This window comes from Leptinotarsa decemlineata, unplaced genomic scaffold, assembly GCF_025532065.1.
Source record: "Leptinotarsa decemlineata unplaced genomic scaffold, Ldec_3_MD MMD2_tig00026328_RagTag_RagTag, whole genome shotgun sequence".
NCBI classification, from domain to species: domain Eukaryota; kingdom Metazoa; phylum Arthropoda; class Insecta; order Coleoptera; family Chrysomelidae; genus Leptinotarsa; species Leptinotarsa decemlineata.
The window spans coordinates 17388937-17407429 of NW_027412688.1; the positions used below are offsets into that span (position 1 = coordinate 17388937).

Sequence of the window (18493 nt, forward strand, 5' to 3'; positions counted from 1 at the left end):
GAAAAAAAATTGTTATTGTTGCAAAACAATATGAGTCTATTTTTGAGACATATTTCGAATATTTCAGAGAAGTTATTGATCTGAATTATGGGTAATATTTTTGAAAAAGCTTTTCGAGAAGAAATCACATGTTGAATGGAATATTGAGTCTATCATTTGGAAAAATCAAGAAAATACTATTGAGTTTTCATTCACAAAAAATTAGAAAAAAAGTGTGGCTGAATTATCATTCTATAATGAAAAAAAAACGCCATACATCTACTGGACTTATCTTACTGGAGAATATCTTGAAAATACCCATCCTTTCCATATCTGAAACTGTATATGGAACATTTTTGATAACTTCATTCATTGCTTCATCTCGAACTTCTAAAAGGAGATTGCTGTATATTATATCGAAAACTTGCTGTAGAAGACTGTTGTTTTGTTACCATTAGTGTCTATTTCAGTGTGGAGGCAAAAGTTTACAGCAGAACGTCAAACAATACATTATTTCATTCAAATAAGGCGTTATTGAAACATTTCAAATTCAAGGAAGAAACGAACAAGTTTCTGATCCTGATATACTAACCAAGCAGAAACAGCAGATATCCATCATCAAAGTAAAATTCTAAATATAATCACTATTTTATGTATATAGTATCAAGAATAAAAATAAAAATGCCCTTGGCGACCTCTATGCATGAAAAATGCATGCATGATACTAACACCTCGGCTGAAAAGTCACGGTCCTAAGAAAGATAACGCAATTTTTCAATTGGCTTTAGTTATCAACATGAGCCACATGATCATTCCAATACATTTCAATTTCAGCAATAACCTCTTCATTCGAGCGGAATTTATTACAGGTAAGCAGCCAGTAGTCGCTGGGAGCCAAATCTGGCGAATCTAATATATAAAAATGGATGTTTGTTGGTTGGTTGGTTGGTTGGTAAGTGATAAACTTCTACATCGCTCAACCGATCGTGATGAAACTTGACATGCATAAGTAATTTTTCATAGAGAAGGTTTTTAGGCTATCAATTTTTTTCTAACTCGCCACTAGATGGCGATGTAGAACAATTTTTTGAAAGCACTGTTCTATAACGCTGCGCACGCCTGAGTTCGTTGATTCTGAGTCTGTAAAAACATTGGAACAGCAGCGATACACCAACATAGTACTAGTCTAATATATAAAAAGGAATGTTTGTTGGTTGGTTGGTTGGTAAGTGATAAACTTCTACATCGCTCAACCTATCGTAATGAAACTTGACATGTATAAGTAATTTTTCATGGTTTATAGGCTATCAATTTTTCTGTAACCCACCACTAGATGGTGCTGTAGAACAATTTTTTTAAAAAACTGTTCTATAATGCTGCGCATGCCTAAGTTCGTTGATTCTGATTCAGACAAAACATTGGAACAGCAGCGATACAGCAACATAGTACTAGTATGGTATAAAGGAAGAAATTCGATGCCTTTTTTATGCAATTTTGCCATCGTTTTTATTGATTTGTGACACTGCGCATCGTCTTGATGAAGCAGCAGTTTTTTTTTCAAATGGTATTGTTTTTTTCACAATTTCGGCCTCCAAAGGCTCCAATAACGCTGTATAATATTCACTGTGGATGAAATTTCCCTTCTCAAGATAGTCGATGAATATTACACCACGTACATCCCAAAATACCAAGGCCATAACATTACCAGCCGATTGTTGTGCTTTCGGACGCTTTGAACCAGGTTCACCAGTTTCTTTCCATTCAGATGACGATCGTTTTGTTTCCGGAGTAAAGTGATGTATCTATGTTTTCTCCATTATCACACATCGATGCAAAAATTCCGGTTTGTTTTGTTTAAACATCGCCAAACACTGCTCAGAATCATCACGACGTTCTTGTTTTTGGTCAACAGTGAGCTCATAGTCAAATGTTCATGCAATATAAATTCAACACATTCTTATGATATCTTCACAATGTCAGCTAACTCACCCACTTGCACTTTTCGATCATTCAAAACGATTTGGTGGATTTTTCTTAGGTTTTCTGGTGTAACTGGTGTAACGACCACGTTTGAAGACAGCAAACCAACGTAAAATTGTTGTTTCTGATGGAGCAGAGCAATCAAGAAGCAGTGTTAAATTAAAATACGAAATTGTTTTTGATCCACTGTTTTGAAAATAACAAAGTAGTGTCACTCTTAGCACAATAACTTACTAACTTATGAATAGAATATCATGAAATTTCAACAGTTTTTTTTAAGGTTAGTCCTAACTGAAAAAGCGGTAAATGCAATAAGCCTATGTGTTAGGCTCGATAATTTTCAGCCCATGTAGTACTTTTTTGTCGACATATCTTGTCCTCTCTTACCAAGAGGGGAACTCTCTTGTCTTGTTTCGTCCAAGATAACCAAGTCTCTTTCTTGTCTTACCAGTAGACAATTTTTCTTGTCTTGTTCTTTCTTTCTTTCTTGTCTTGGCGGCAACACTAACTATATCAATGGACAGTCATACTATGTAAGAAAACCAAAAATATTTTGAAGAATTCTTAAGATATGTAAATAAACTGGGAAAAAATTTTCGTGTTTTGGCTTTGTGAATACAATTTTTAAAAATAGGAAATCATTTATTTAGATATTTTGTTAAATTTTACAAAACATAAAACTTTATTTATTATATTTTCGATAGGGTAAGTTCCACAACTCCTGCCTGTATTTTCCCAGGCCCAACATTGCCTTTTGTTTGGTTGAATATGCTTTGTTTTAGTTCAACTGTTAAAGAATGAACGAAGGCCTGTGTTTTTTGGGGCCATATCTTTTTAAATCTCCATTTGATCAGTGTCACTATTTTTCGGGGTTGAAAGCCGTCGATTTTTGAAATTTCTTCTTAACGGTTCGCTGGCGCGAATGGCTAGCTTCTTTAAAGGTTTATACATCCTGAGTCATCAAATGACTCATACCTAACACAGCGCCCTTCTTTTGGGGCATTGGACACGATAAATAAACGCTTCGCGAACTGCTTACAAAACACTATATGCATATTTGTCGTCCTGGAAAAGCTTTGTTTTGATTAGATCTTTAGTGATATTTTGTGTAGAACTCTTCAAATCCAGTATTGTATTCCAACTTTCGGCAGTTATTTTTGGGGTAACAAACTTTGTCAACACTAAGGTCAATTTCAGCAAGGCTTGCGCATCATATATTTGCCTTGTAGCTTTATCGATTTTTTCAACTTCAGTTCAATCATCCACGGCAAACCATGTGTTATTGAGTATAAGGACACTTTTCTTTTGAAATTTCCATTCATGAAGACTGTCTCTTCCTTTCAATTTTTCGCACGCACGAAAGAGCTCTTGTCACCCATGATTCAAATCAAGTATGTGATGACTAATTGTGTCTTTTAACTGAACGTTCAATGCCCTTGCCCGCAGTCCTTGCATTCTTCCACTGATTCAGGGCCCATAACCTGTTATAGTGTTGAAAAAATAGAAGGTAAAACTGAAACCTCTGGCATAGAATAAATCAAAAACAAGTACTTGAGAAGAGTAGTGCATTTCTGGTAATTGGAAAAAGTGCTTGTTTCGTGTTATAGAGTTGATGTATTAGAGCCAGCGAGACGAAGGATCAACATCTTTTCATTAATGGATGAATGAATCATACCCAACAGTAATACATAGAAACATTAGAAAATTAATTGTAAGAAGAAATAAATGAACTAAAATTGAATGCACTATAAACTTATGGTCTGAACAGCCCCAAAAGAAACAAGCTCTAGAGTAAAGGTAATGGCATCTCCTCTTACAATGACGTCATCTATGAGATCGACAGAAGACTCAATTTTCGAATATCAAAGATAAACGAGGTTCCCTAAGGCGATGAATTGCAAACCCAAGCTTCAACATCAACCGCCGCATGAGATCCGTCTTCTGTCTTATCTCATCTACTACATCTCAACTACTTATCTCATTTTATAACAAACACCTTTAGACAGCTGATCGTTGATATTTTTCCTCTGCAAAAATTCCGTGAAAAGTCAGGTAATCTCCAGTAAATTGGCTTGATGATTCTTTGAGGGAAAAAAGAGACAAACTCTCCACTCTCAAAGCTATTTCAGAGGTCAGCAAAAAACCTGTCGACATTGCTGTCTTCAGGAGTTTCAAGAAAAGTGTAAAGCGTCATGGAAAATTGTAAATTTCGAAAGAAATAAAAATAAAAATGCAAGCAACCTCCAAGATGACTCCTTGTCTGCTGAGACTTTCAATGAATTTTTGTTGAAATTGTCGCAAACATAATAAAGTCAATCCCTGCAACGTCAGACACGGAACTCTTAAACTATCGTAATTTCCCTACCCCAAACAGTTCATCTCCGGTCACAGAACATGAAGTCCTAACTACCATAAATAGTCTAAACAACTCAGGTTGCTTGGATTCTTACGAACTGAACAGCTTCGTCATCAAGGAAGTAGCTGATATAATTGTAAAGCATATCACCTCCCTCATAAATCTGATTTTCTTGTCCGGTATCTACCCGGATGCTTTCAAAATATCAAAAGTCTTACCTCTTCATAAAAAAGGGAACCTTTTGGATACGAATAATTATCGATCAATAATAAATAAACAGGTTTTTTAACCACTCACAATTCGGATTCAGAAGAGAGAGATCAACGTCGCAAGCTGTTCTCAAGGTGGTGAGTGATGTAATCGAAGGCCTTGAGGAGGGTAAGATAACCGCCATCACACTCTGCGACCTATCTAAGGCGTTTGATTGCATCTCTCACTCTATTCTTCTGGATAAGCTGCAGTTCTATGGAATGAGAGGGGTAGCTTTATCGCTCATTGCCTCATATTTAACAAATCGTTTACAAGCTGTCACATATAACAGCTGTACATCTAATTACAAACCTATCAAACATGGAGTGCCCCAGGGCTCAGTCCTCGGCCCTCTATTGTTCATCATTTACATCAATGATCTACCTAATTTTTTACATCCCCCTAAGTCAGTTTTATTTGCTGACGATACTACGCCCATCTTTTCAGGTGACCTTGCCGGATTTGCAACAGTCTGTAAAAATTTCACTCTCAAGTGCTGAAACGTGGTTTTCATTAAATAAACTAAAACTGAATAATGAAAAAACTAAATAATGAAAAAACAAAGAATCTCACCTTTTGTTTGTCTAGCACTATGTCGAGTGATAACAGTGTGAAATTGTTAGGCATAAACATAGATAGTAAATTATCTTGGCAAAATCATACGGATGACCTACGAGGTAAATTGGCCAGCTCAATTTTTTTGCTCCGTCAACTGAAGCCAACTACAAGCTTTCCAACACTCAAAAATGTATATTTTTCATTATTTCACTCTGTCATTACTTATGGGATTGTACTCTGGGGGAACGCCTCTAGTGCTGTAGATATTTTCCGACTTCAAAAAAAAGCAATCGGAATACTTGCCAATGTGAGTTTTCGTGATCACTGCCAGCCCCTTTTTGCACAATTACGCATATTGCCTTTGCCTTCATTATTCATTTTCTCGGTTCTACTCGAGATGCACAAAAATCGAATGTGTCAGCGCAAACAATCCGATATTCATAATCATTATACCAGAGCTGCAGGCAATATTCGTACTGATCGTTTTCGCTTAACCAAATCACAGAAAAACTCTCTAAATTATAATCTTTACAACCTGTTACCGCAGGAATACAAAATCCTATCAAACAATAAATTCAAGAAGCGCTTGAAAGAATTTTTACTAATAAATTGTTTTTATTCTGTGAGTGATTTCATGGAGCATTTTCGACATAGCTAGTGTATTTCTATGGAATGCACTCGCCACTGTGACATTTTACAATAGCTAGTAGTAGTGTACTATATTTTGAAATTTTATTTTATCTTATTTTGTTTCTCTATGTGTTGTACTCTTTTAGATATTGTTTGGATTTACTAGAAACATTATGTAATGTAAGGTAGTCAATAAACTTTCATTCATTCATTCATTCCATTGCAGCTTTCACTGAAAGGCAGCTAGATGAATTTGTGCTGAAACACCAGACAGCGCTGTTTCTACCCACCAGGTCAAATCAGTGCTGCTAGGCTGAACCACTGAACACATCCAAAAGGAACAAGCCTTAGAGTGGAGACGATGGCACCTCCCTTTACGAACACGCTATCTTTGGTATCGACAGAAGACTTAATTCTCGAATATCAAAGATAAACGAGGTATAAGAAATGAGTGAAAGCGTGAGTCAACTGGTTTGTAGTTGAGTGAACATTTTTTCTTGATCTTTTTATATCTTCCGGGCGGTCTTTCAAAGAAAAAAGAAAAATATTTTGCGAGACAAGTTGAAAAGTCCACAAACATTCATGATTCATAAGGTTGGTTCAGAAGAAATAAGCTTAATGAAGGTTTATCTGCGACAGAACAACCTGGAGAAGAGGCAGTGTCACCAACACCAAGTAAACCGTCAAAAATAAAAAAAATCCAATTGTAATTATGATTGACTTTGCATGTGATTCAAAATTTTCCAACGTTGCACCTTTTTTAAGACCAATTCTAGCAAGAAGAATCAGATGGAATCGGAAATGATTTGGAATAGTTTTGGAGGTGGAATATTTCAGTTTTCGGATATGAAGCATATGGTTTTCATTCGAAAATATCCAAGAGAAATCAATACACTTCAAACAAACTCCAGAATACAATGAGTGTCTTCTAAACACAAGAATTCCACGCCACTGGGAATACGAAAAATTGTGGAACGAACGGATATGACTCTCTAAATCCGGTGAACTCAACAAATAAGTCGCGATTTCTTGACCCATCAGTATTAAAGGCTCTCCAGAGGATTATAAGTAACTTTAGAAGTTGTTCAAGTATGAAGAGAACGATGTCGTATGCGAGCGAGTGAACGCAAACTTCTTTAATTCAACTTGATAAATTATACCGGGAGATAGGTTTTACTGCCGATTTCAGATGGTGCCTAACGTATGGAATAAAATTTCAATATTTCCAAGGAAATGGCACCATTAACGAGTTGGGTGGAGATTTTTATTTTGAGTCACATTCTGTTTCAAGTTAGGAAGTTGGAGAAAATATTCCACTGTCGCATATTTACCTAGGACATAGTCATAAAGATGTTTGTGACTAGTATTTATGGTGAAATGTTTGAATCATTACTTTGTTAAAATGCAATTTCTGTTGAAAATAATTGTAGTCCAATCAATCTAAAAATGTTTTTCATGTGGAAATATCATAATTGAATGTATATCACGTTCACCATGGTTTTCTGTCAACTATTGGCGGCCATTTTCATCACATATCAGTTGCAAAATATTGCTTTATTCTGATTTCCTATCTGATCATTTTCAGGTTAATAAATAATTCGATGGTTACAGAGGACAATCTACCAGTTGGAAATCTTGAATCGAAATCATATTGGACCATTATATGAAAAGATATAGCAAATATTTCATAGGGACAATGAAAAGGCAAGAGATGGTGTCGTCACAAGTAGCAGAGAAAAACCAGATTAACCATCATGAACCAGATTAGATGATTCGGTCAAAACATAATAACGTTATGGTTATGTAGAAGATGAGGCTCTGTTAATTAATTTTGTCATTGTCTTTTTACTTTTTATTTCGGGAAGTATTTGTTATTTCTATTTTCAAGCAATCAGCAGAACTTTCAGGAAATTCATTCTATATCACAGTTCAAAAAACTTATTATTCTTTACTTAATTTGGCGAAAATTAAAATGATAGCCAAAAAGCGCAAGATCAGTGGTTGAAATATTTGATGATGACAACTCCAAGATTTTAATATCTACATTGGAGTCGACATACTGTTGGCACTCATTGAAAACCTCAGATCCCTCCTGAGATTCGTCTTTTTCGATATCACAAAAAAGTGGTCAAATATATTATCAGAATTCTCGGATTTTTTACGAAAGAAAAAAACTTCAGATGGAGTCGAATAGCCAAAGTGTTCAAGGATCAAAGAAAGAAGGAAATGCACGAAATTTCGATGAATACATGAGTTTCCCCAAATTTGTGAATACAATTGAAAATAATTTTTCCAGAAGACACATTTATATGCAAATTGAAAGTTACCATCGACTTTCCTCTGGATTTGAGTAAGTTTGCATCAGACAGTCTAGAACCTTTCCTTATAACCTCTATGCACTATCACCAACTTCCCCAAAATCTTTTTCGAGTAGAGGCGTATATTCTTTTCTATGAAAAGGGGGCAGTACATCGCTTTCAGAAGTTATGGACTCATACTGAGATCTCAGACCTTAGATTTTAATAGTCGCGTACACCCACCATATGTAGGTTTTGAGTCAACTTTTAGGATGTCGAAAGTGTATACGAGTTTTTAGATAGTTATCTTAATTCCGAGATGAACTCACAAAGATGACTGGACCATAATATGACTTCTATAGATCGGAGTGACAATGAAATTATTATTTCTTATTTTATGTGAAATTAAGTGAAATAAGTATGTATGAATTTATAAACGCATCAGTTTGCGAAAGAACTCTCATCTATATCGTAAGTAAGTTGCCAAATTCAAGATACGTCACTTCATCGGACAAAATACAAGTATGTGATAAGAAAGCTCAATTTGGCTATTTTATAATCCATTTTTGAGCCACATTCAAGTTTACTGTTAAACAATCACTAACATCTCCATCCTTAAATTACGTATGTAAGATGTGATTGTACTAGCGAGAAATAAATCATTTTTATTTTTATAATGTCCATAAATTCTTTGAGATACCTAAATTTTGGAAGGGACCCTCATAAGTTTTTGAGAAGTTGTTGCATATGTGAATACAACTTCATATGTGGATCTTTCGTGACAACAAGGTATTTCACCGATATTGCTGAAGGAATTCATTTGTTCAAGCCTACTTTAAGGGGACCTGAGTTTGGTAATCCGCTAATATATGATGTAAATGGTAAGTACCAAGTTTTTTGGTAATCAAAAGTTAATTTATTGAATTGGGATCATTCCGAAATTTTAGAAAAATCATCTTCAACGATTTGTTTCATATTTTGCCAAGTTGAAGAAGTTTACAATAGCAGTATCATCGACGAAACTGATAGTTTGACCAGTGGTATTTGAAGAAAACAGACTATTCATATAGATAGTGAAAAGTAGTGGCCCCAGCACAGTGCCTTGAGGAACACCATAGGTCACAGTTCTGGGAACACTAAGGACACCATCGAATTCAACACTCTGTTCACGATCTGATAAATAACTGGACAAAGAGTTATATGTATTCCCACGGATGCCATAATTATTCAGCTTTCGTGAAAGGGTTTTGTGACAAACAATGTCAAAAGCCCTGGAGAGGTCTATAAATATTCCAATTATGGGTATTTTTTTATCTAGAGCATTATAAACAATTGTAAGTTTAAAAATGGCATCCTCGGTTGATCTGCCTTCTCTGAAACCGTACTGTAATTCCAACAATATGTTGAATTTCTTCAAAAACTTGATTAGTCTAATTTTTATTATTCGTTTCCAAATTTTAGAAATATTAGACAGTAAAGAAATTGGTCTATAGTTAGTGATTTTTAATTCATCTCCATTTATATACAAAGGTTTTATCAATCCATATTTTAAAACCTCTGGGAAGCACCCAATATCAAAACATGTGCTACATAAAAATGTTAGCGGAGAGCATAATCCCTATGATTGGCACAATGCAAGAGGCTGACTCTGGGAAATACGGACTGTTACACCTTTAAATATTCCATAAAAAGCTTGTCCTCGGCAATTAGATAAATCAAGGCCAAGTTTATCTCTTTTGCTCTTGTAAAATTGTGTGCGCTGAGTTTTTTCCACTGAGATTCCCCGCATCTACAAACTTGAAGAAATCTTCTTCAATCTTGTATTCATCGGTTTTAAAATACCTTATGCAAATCGTAAGTTGTTCTTTAACAGACAAATCTGTGGTCTCATCTGCCATTGTTGTGAAAAACTTAGACTCTTTTATTTTATTTACAATCTTGTCAGTTATAACTTCGCCATAGCAATCTATTATTTCATTCTGCGTGATTTTGCTGATGTAACTGGCATTCCTCTCACGAGGAATGCCAGCAGTACTCGCAGCTCCCAGTTGTCTCAATGATACCATCGTCACTGTGCCGCCTCAAGAGTATGTTTTGGGCACCACATAAAATGACTGTTTTAATAATTTGAATGAGCTTCCGACGTTTCTCTTCAATTGTCTTTTTCTTTGCTGCATTTATGCTGGCTACTACACTGTTTGCTTTACCTCATGAGTCATACGAAAGTTTTGGTAAAGCGGAGTACCCAACATTATGAATTTAACGTACAAAAACAGTTAAGCTTCATTTATATATTAGGCTTTATCAATTTACATCGGCCTGAATTTTATTTCCCATTATTCGTAGAGAAGCCAGACAACAGAACCATAAAGCTTTAATTCGTGGAAATGACTTGGCAATTGATAATAAACTATATACTCTAGATTCTAGAGGAACTGCGAACAGGAAACCACCTCACTGAAGAATTCAATGAATCTGTCGAGAAGTGAGAAGTGACAGTGAACCAACTACGCTATTACCAGGGAGAAAGATGAAAAATTATCTGAAAAACTCAGGAGAAGAGTATATTAAAGGAAACAATAAGGAGGCCGAAATTGAAAAAGTTAATCTAGGTTCGAAAATATCCGCAATTCCACCAGTTTTGGACAAACCGAAGCAGGTAAAGAAGGCATCGAAACCCAACAGCCAACAGTTACAAACTTCATTGCAACAAATTGGAAAAATTCAGCAAAGTGAAAAAAGAAAATGGATCCTTACATCCGCGATTGCGAGAATGTTCCTATAAAAACTATAAATACAGATTTATTCAATTTTGGTAACTATTTTCAAACAAATAGAAAACAACTCAATGTATTTCACGTTAATATAAGAATTAACAAGAGTATGAATCTACCTACGATACTAGAAAGAACTCTTTAATTTTTACAGAGCGTCTCTTGCAATGAGATCGATTGGAAAGCGAACTTATTCTCATTTAGCTTTACGCTTCTTTGATTTTTTACCACCTGAAATAAAAACTATTAGTAACTATCATACTTTTAAGAAGAAATTGAGATACTACTTACTTAATTCAGATAGACATAAATTACATCATCTGTTTCGAAATTGAAACTGATAATCCAAAAATACAACTACCACACTGAACCATTGTTTTGCCCGTTTTTGTTTTGTTTCGTTAGTTGTATTGTATTTTTTTGTGGTTATATCGCACTTATTTAGCCTTCACGTTGAGGAATGACGTTTTCTCCACAGACAGTTTACGACTTAGTGGAAAAACTAATTTATTTGCGTAAACATGTTATTGTAATAGGGGAGCCCAAGCTGGGATTTCGGGATTTACTAAAGCGCGGCAGATTAATATACAGGGGGATACCTTGTACCCGGTTAAGTACCTCCACCAAATATGAGCCCCATATATATAAGGCCGCCTGTGAGGGATACAGGATCAGATTAGTAAAAAAAAATGGATCATCAGAAATTCTCGAGCGCGGTGAATTAATTACCTGCTAAATAGTGTATATTTCTGTAATCTGACAATTTGAGAGTGACGTAAAGAAGAAAGGGGAGAGCAGCAAAGTTGTAAAAAAATAACGTCATTTCGACATTCTCGAGCTTAGCTAATTTTTTTATTATTTTGAAGGAAATAATTCAAGGATAACGAAAAATATATAATCTGACGATTTGCGCAAGCCGAAATAACAAAAATTCGTCGATAAAGTTTAATGCGTGCAGCTGTGTGATACCTTTATTTCCCTCTCCGAGTTTCTATTCCTCTATTCTCTATTCACTTTTTCTCTATCTATTACTCTCTCACTCCGTCCCCACTCTGAATTCTGTTGCTATGACGCCATCACAGCTGATCACAGAGACTCGTTCGTGATGAAGATGATGATTAATTGATCAATTAATTGATGGATGTAGCCGTTACTACGTGGTAGGAAATCATAATGAAGAAAAGTGAAATTAAACTTTCTATGTTATTCACCACTTTTATTTTTAACTAACATTACTGCAGTTTCGCCCTATAAGGACATTTTCAAATTCATACAATATATAAGGACATTTTCGAACTTATACAATATATAAGTTTAAAAATGTCCTCATAGGACGAAACTGCAGCAACGTTAGTTACAAATAAAAGTGGTAAAAAACATAGAAAGTTTCATTTTTCTTTTCTTCATTAATTAATCAATGGATTATAAAAAATTAAAATGTTTTGAGCATTTTTTTAAAATTATTCTCTTATAAATACAATATTTCTACTTGAAAAACATTCATTTATTTGCATGCTATTTCCTGAGCTTTTCAATTGATTAAGTTCAATGAATTGAATTTTTTTTTAATATTGTTTTTGTCTGATTAAGCGAATCCTTCTAGATAATCGTGATATTATGAGACAGTACGTCTAAAACATGAAGATGAACCATATATATCTTAATCTGACGCGCTTGAGTATTTCAAAATGGCGAATTTTTTTGCACATTATAATAATGACCGCGAGTTTGCGCCAGATCGAAATCGTCAGATTTTTGAATGAGAGTTTTTTTGTTGCACTTAACACCCCCTTAGAAAATCTGACGCGCTCGATTACATTTTTTTTAAAACTTTTGACCCTTACGTACAACCACCTACATCATGCAGATTAACATACCAACATTATTGAAAATACGTAGGACTTTGATGCTATCAATATCTGATGCGCTCGAGTATGTCCATGCAACTGTATTTTTTTACATATTTAAAAATCTATAGCCGCTTCCCCCACCGATGAAATATTATATAACATTTTTTTCTTCTTATCATATAAGCTTTGCAACCTAATATGTCTCAATGACGCTCGAGTAAATCCACATTTTGCATCGTGGGCTCCCCTGCTGTTGAGTGCTGTATAATAATAAACAATTTATACTTTATAATATATACATTAATGATTGTCAAATGATTTTTCATATTTTAAATTGAGTTATTTAATTGCACAAGTGATTTACTGTTGTTTATTCTTGTATGTCCTACATATTTTGCAAATAAATCATAATCTATTCTAAAAAAAATTATAAAATGTATTTCATCAAATGATATCTAGTGTACTTTCAATTCTCTGGGGGGGACGTGCCCCTGTGCCCCCATTAGATCCGGCACCAGATCAATGGAATGACAGACAATGAAAATCATTTTCAAAACGTGGCCTTTGTGGTGCTATATAAGACTTCTATTCATATCATTATGAATATGTCTTATGAATACGCATTACTGAAACACCCAGTATGACGAACCCCTCACACATAGTGCATAAATTACAATTGAAAAATTTATTCAGTTAGACACCGTGTCCAACTTATGATAAATTCCACTCGTCCTTGAAAACCGCAAAATTTTCCATTGCAGAACTTCATATACTCACATTTCTGAAGTCAATTAGTTGAGTGACGAGCGTTCCATCCGACCTCTGAAATTCCAACGTGACGGTGTCATCGCTGACGTTGGCCGATATGTTCTCCTGGACGACGTCTCCGCCCTGGAACAGTAATTAAATTAGGAGGGCTGCATGTCGGAACCGTTGAAATTTTCAGTGGGTAGAAGAAGTTCAAAATACGGGATGACAGACAATCTGGCTAAGATTTTTAAGAGTTGAGACTAGGGAAATCTTGATATGCATGTGTAAATTTTCTTTTTCATATGTACCAATTAAGATGGCTTTCTAATGATAATGATAAAAAATGGTCTTCATTTTTCTTGACGGAGTTTTGCTTACGCTATCTTACTATTTTCATATATTTTTATTCAATTTGAAACGTACGATACAAAAATACAATTGACATTGAACAAACTATTTACACTTCAACACCTACAACACATGTACCCCTTGTTATGTCAGGAATAGCTACTAGATTGATAAATTGATGGATGTAGCCGTTACTACGTGGTAGGAGATCATCATGAAAAATGAGGAATAAAACTTTATGTTTACTACTTTAATTTGTAACTAACGTTACTGCAGTTTCGTTGTATAAGGGAATTTTAAGTTTTATTGTATTACTTTGAAAATATCCTCATAGGACGAAACTGCAGTAACGTTAGTTACAAATAAAAGTGGTAAAAAACACAAAAAGTTTTATTTCTCATTTTTCATCATGATCTCCTACCTCATATTCACGGCAAAATCCATCAATACATGTTTTTTTATGTTATGTTTATTTGTTCAAAGTCATAGATACAACACTGTTTGCTATTGGAGAACATCAAAGTTTTCTTTTGTTTGTAAATTAATAAAGTCTCATCTCTAAAGTCTGTCAACTGATAACCTCAAAGTCGTTTAGAACGTGAGTTTCGTAATAATTATTTTCTGCTCAAGAGTTTTTGAGTGCGAATGCTGATTAAGCTCTCTCAATCTTGTCTCACATTTCTTTTCAAAAACATTAGAAGCAATCTGTATCTGTAGAGTAGGGAGGGTGAGTGTAAGCCCACGCACTTAGGCCACATGTGACCCATTGTACATCCTCCCGAGGAGTTGTCCTCCTAGGTCGTCGTCCATCCTGTCCTTTCCAGGAAGGTGGACAGGTCGCTGGGAGACATCTCCTTTAAATCGGCAGGTGTAGGCCAAGACTCGCCGAACACACACTCTCTTATTGACGATAACTCCGGGCACTCGCACAGGACATGCCTGACAGTCTCATCTTCCTGTTCACACATCCTGCATAGAGGTGTGTCCACTAGCCCCATATTATGTAGGTGTTTCCTTAGCTGACAGTGACCAGTCAGAAATCCTACTGTAAGGCATAGATTTTTCCTGGTCATCGCCAGATATTTCTTCGGCGCCAGCTTCCCAGGGTCGCCCAAGGTGATCCTGGCAAGATTACATCCTTTGATTTCATCCCATCTCTTTGAAGATTGAGCATGGGTGTAACATTTGACTAGTTCCGCAATTGTCGAAGTCATCATGCCGTGGGTGCCACTTGGTCCTAAAATTCTTAGTCCAGCCGCTTCCTTGGCTAAAGAGTCGGCAATGCGATTACCTTTACTCCTGTCGTGCCCTTTAACCCACCTCAGGATAATGTTATTATCTACCGAGGCTTTGGCTAAATCTTGGTGGCACTCTAGTGCTAGCCCTGAAGTAACACGGTGTCTGTTCAAGGCTAATAGTGCTTGTCTGCTATCAGTGAAGATTGTTATGTTTTTGCCAGAAATTCTTTTCTTGGTTATTTCTTTTGTGGCGATTGAGATAACAGCCAGTTCTGTTTGGACCACGCTGGTATTTCTTCCCATTCCCCACTTAATCCTTAGGCTTAGTGATCTGGAGTACACTCCACATCCTGAGCCTTTTTTGATTTTTGAGCCATCCGTATAAATCCTTATTGCATTTGTAGCATCTGACTCTGTATCAGATGCTACAAATGCAAATTGAGTTGATGATTGCACGAGACTCAGAGTCCAATAAAAGTTGACTGATCTGAAAAGCTTGAATATACTGCTTTCACGCATCTCTCTCATCGTTGCCCGAACAGAAACTCTCGAGTGTAAATCTTGGAGTTTCTTTAACTTTTCAACTTGAGAAAGATGATGCCCCGATATCAACGTGATATTGCACTTAGAGAGAAACTGAGATTCTAGACAGAAATATTGTGAAACAAACAGGGTGGTTACAACGAGAAAAATTATTATCTTGCTTTCGAAAATATGCAGTGAGGTATTTTGCATTAAAATAGAAAAAAGTTACGAATTGAATTACTGTAAAATTTGAAATCCTTGAATATTACAATCGAAGCTAATTGATGAATTAGACGAAGGCCTAGCTCATTATTTGTAATATACCAAAAGATTTGAAATAATGGATTTCAAGAATATTTCTCTCTTTACCATTCTTATTCTTCAGTTCGGAATATTTATATAAAGCAAAAAAGAAATATGTTCAAAGAATGGAAAATGTGTCTTGTATTCACTTGATGATGTTTCACCGTAGTGCTTAACCTATTGAACCGATTTTGATTAATGAGCTGTCAATCGATTCATTATTATGGTTTGAGTGACATCCAATATATGAATAAAATAAACATGATGCATGTTACATATGAAATGGTGTTTCTGAGATTTTTGTACTCGCTTTTGCATCGAGTTGCCTGCTACACTGGAGATGAGAAAATTCTAAGGTCATATTAGATACCGTTTCCGATATATTTTTCAACAACGCATTACAAGAGAAATCAGCATCTAATTTGTTTGTCATCTCTGAGTGAATTTTACTGATCATATTAGTTTTCTAATATTTCTTGACAATTTGAAAATCGCTTTATAATATCAAAAAAATAACCCGCCATATCTGTCTGTTTGTTTTTCCTGAACGCAATATCTTCAAAACTACCAAAAACGGTTTTCTGAATTGTACTTCTTTTATAGGTCAGTAAAAAAGTAAGCGATGAGATACGTCTATCTTTTGAAAACAACTTACTGAAATTATTTCAATGTTTGTAATGATGGTGACAAATAATATGGTATGACATTATTCCTTATCAAATTCGTCATTTGCCTTGAACATTCCATGCACATTAAAAATGCTTTCTAGACAATACAATTCAAATGATTATCGCAAAATTAAAACTATCGCGCGAGAAAATGAATGAATTCAAGCGTCCTGACAAATAGCTGCGATACGTCTTTTAAACGAAACGAAAATGCGACCTCATTTTCGTTTCGTGTTGTCCTCATATAAAAAAATTGATGAGTCTTCATCAAAAATGGGAAAGGATGAATAGATACATTCATTTCTAGCCTTCATGAAATAACTTTTGAACGCTCGGTATATACCTATATCGAGTATGTATAGTCCAAAATTTTTCAAAAATGAGTTTCCATAAGTGATTTTTCATTGGGTTTCGAATAAGTAAAGCAAAATACAGAGTGGCAATTTTTTAATGGGATTGTATTGATAACTTTCAAACAATGAGAGTTAGAAAGTCGGTCAAACGGAAAAAAAGTCGCATTCATAGGAACGCTGTCAAATAGTTCAAAAAAATCGAGAATATCAGGGCCTGTTATTGAGATATCATAAGAAAAGTACATTGTGTCATTTTGATTTTACTTTTTTCTCACGTTATTTCAAGAATTATCAAAAAATGTTACAGGAATTTTTAATTCTATAGTTAACTCTCCTCAATTTATTATCGAGTAAAACATGCATATTTTTTGATAATTTTTGTAATAACTTGTGGAAAAAATTAAAATGACAAAATTTACTTTTTATATGATATCTCAATAACCGGCCCCAATATTATCAATTTGTTTGAACCACTTGCTAGTACTTCTATGAATGCAACTTTTTTTTTGATTTGACCGACTTTCTGACTCTTATGGTTTAAAAGTTACCAATACAATCCCATTAAAAAAGTGTTAACCATTGATTTCGAAAAAACATAACTTTAATCCGCCACACTTTTTGTGGATTCCCTGCATATTGGGTAATATTTTAATATCGCTCAATTCGTTGATATGATACACTTCATTTGATAACTCCACTTTTTCATCTCAAACTTCTGACAGAAACACGACTTCCACACACTATTTAGACACGTTTCATTAAACAAATTCACTTACATATGTTATACCGGTATAACACTACCCTAACCAAGCTGGTTAATGAGAAATGGCATTCCAGTCCATATTATGATTGATTAACGATTCAAACATTTTTTTTCAAACGTTTCACTTTATTTCACGTTTCATCTTATTGTGTAACAGTAACAGTTATGTAACAGTTTTACAAAAACGCGTTTTTGTAAAGATGTTCGGTGAAAATCTCACAATAAACTGTTTTTTGAATACGTTAGTTACGGATTTAAATCAAATATCGGCCAATTACGCAACATATGTAAACCCATTATCACCAAACGGTCATCTCCCGATAAACCGGTGAAACGAAAAAAGGAAATCATAGATAAGTGAAAGTACTTGAATGACCCATAAATAGTCACTCTCAGAGGAATCAGTCCAGTCATCACCCGAAGATGATTGTAGATACTAATAATTGAAACGTCGTGAAATAACTTGGCTTGGTATCTCTTAATTTCTCAATTTTTATTTTTTGTTTCATTGTTCTATTTTCATTTCTATTTCACTTCACTGCTATTTCATTTCATGTTTTTTTTTGCTCAATGTAATTGTTATTTTCAGATATTCTTTTTCAATTCTTCTTTTCCATTAATTATTTTAGGGATTTCAAATCATTTTATATGATATCAGACAATGTAAGTCCGAACTAATGTAATTTATAATAGTCCTGATAGGATCGACGTGTATACAAATGCTCTTCTCATGAAAATTATATATCACCAGACTGATACGGAATGTCATTCGTGGAAATAATGCATTCACAAACTTTTGTTGTGAGAGTAACTTCGCATGACGCTGGCACAATGGAAGAGTGAATATTTATTCTGTGTAAGAGAGATAAAAT

At 34.8% G+C, this 18493-nt stretch overlaps 1 protein-coding gene across 2 annotated transcripts in view; it reads right to left on the reverse strand.

Annotated features, from left to right (window-relative positions):
- The window catches only part of oaf (BRICHOS-like domain-containing protein out at first), a 421903-nt gene that overhangs the window by 250972 nt on the left and 152438 nt on the right, over positions 1–18493 (reverse strand). The window contains exon 2 of one of the 2 annotated variants that reach the window (XM_074182418.1): positions 13451–13564. The exons of the other annotated variant lie outside the window; for it this stretch is intronic. Within the exon in view, the coding sequence (XP_074038519.1) occupies positions 13451–13564 (114 nt within the window). The remainder of the gene's footprint in view (positions 1–13450; positions 13565–18493) is intronic. 2 annotated transcript variants of the gene reach the window in all.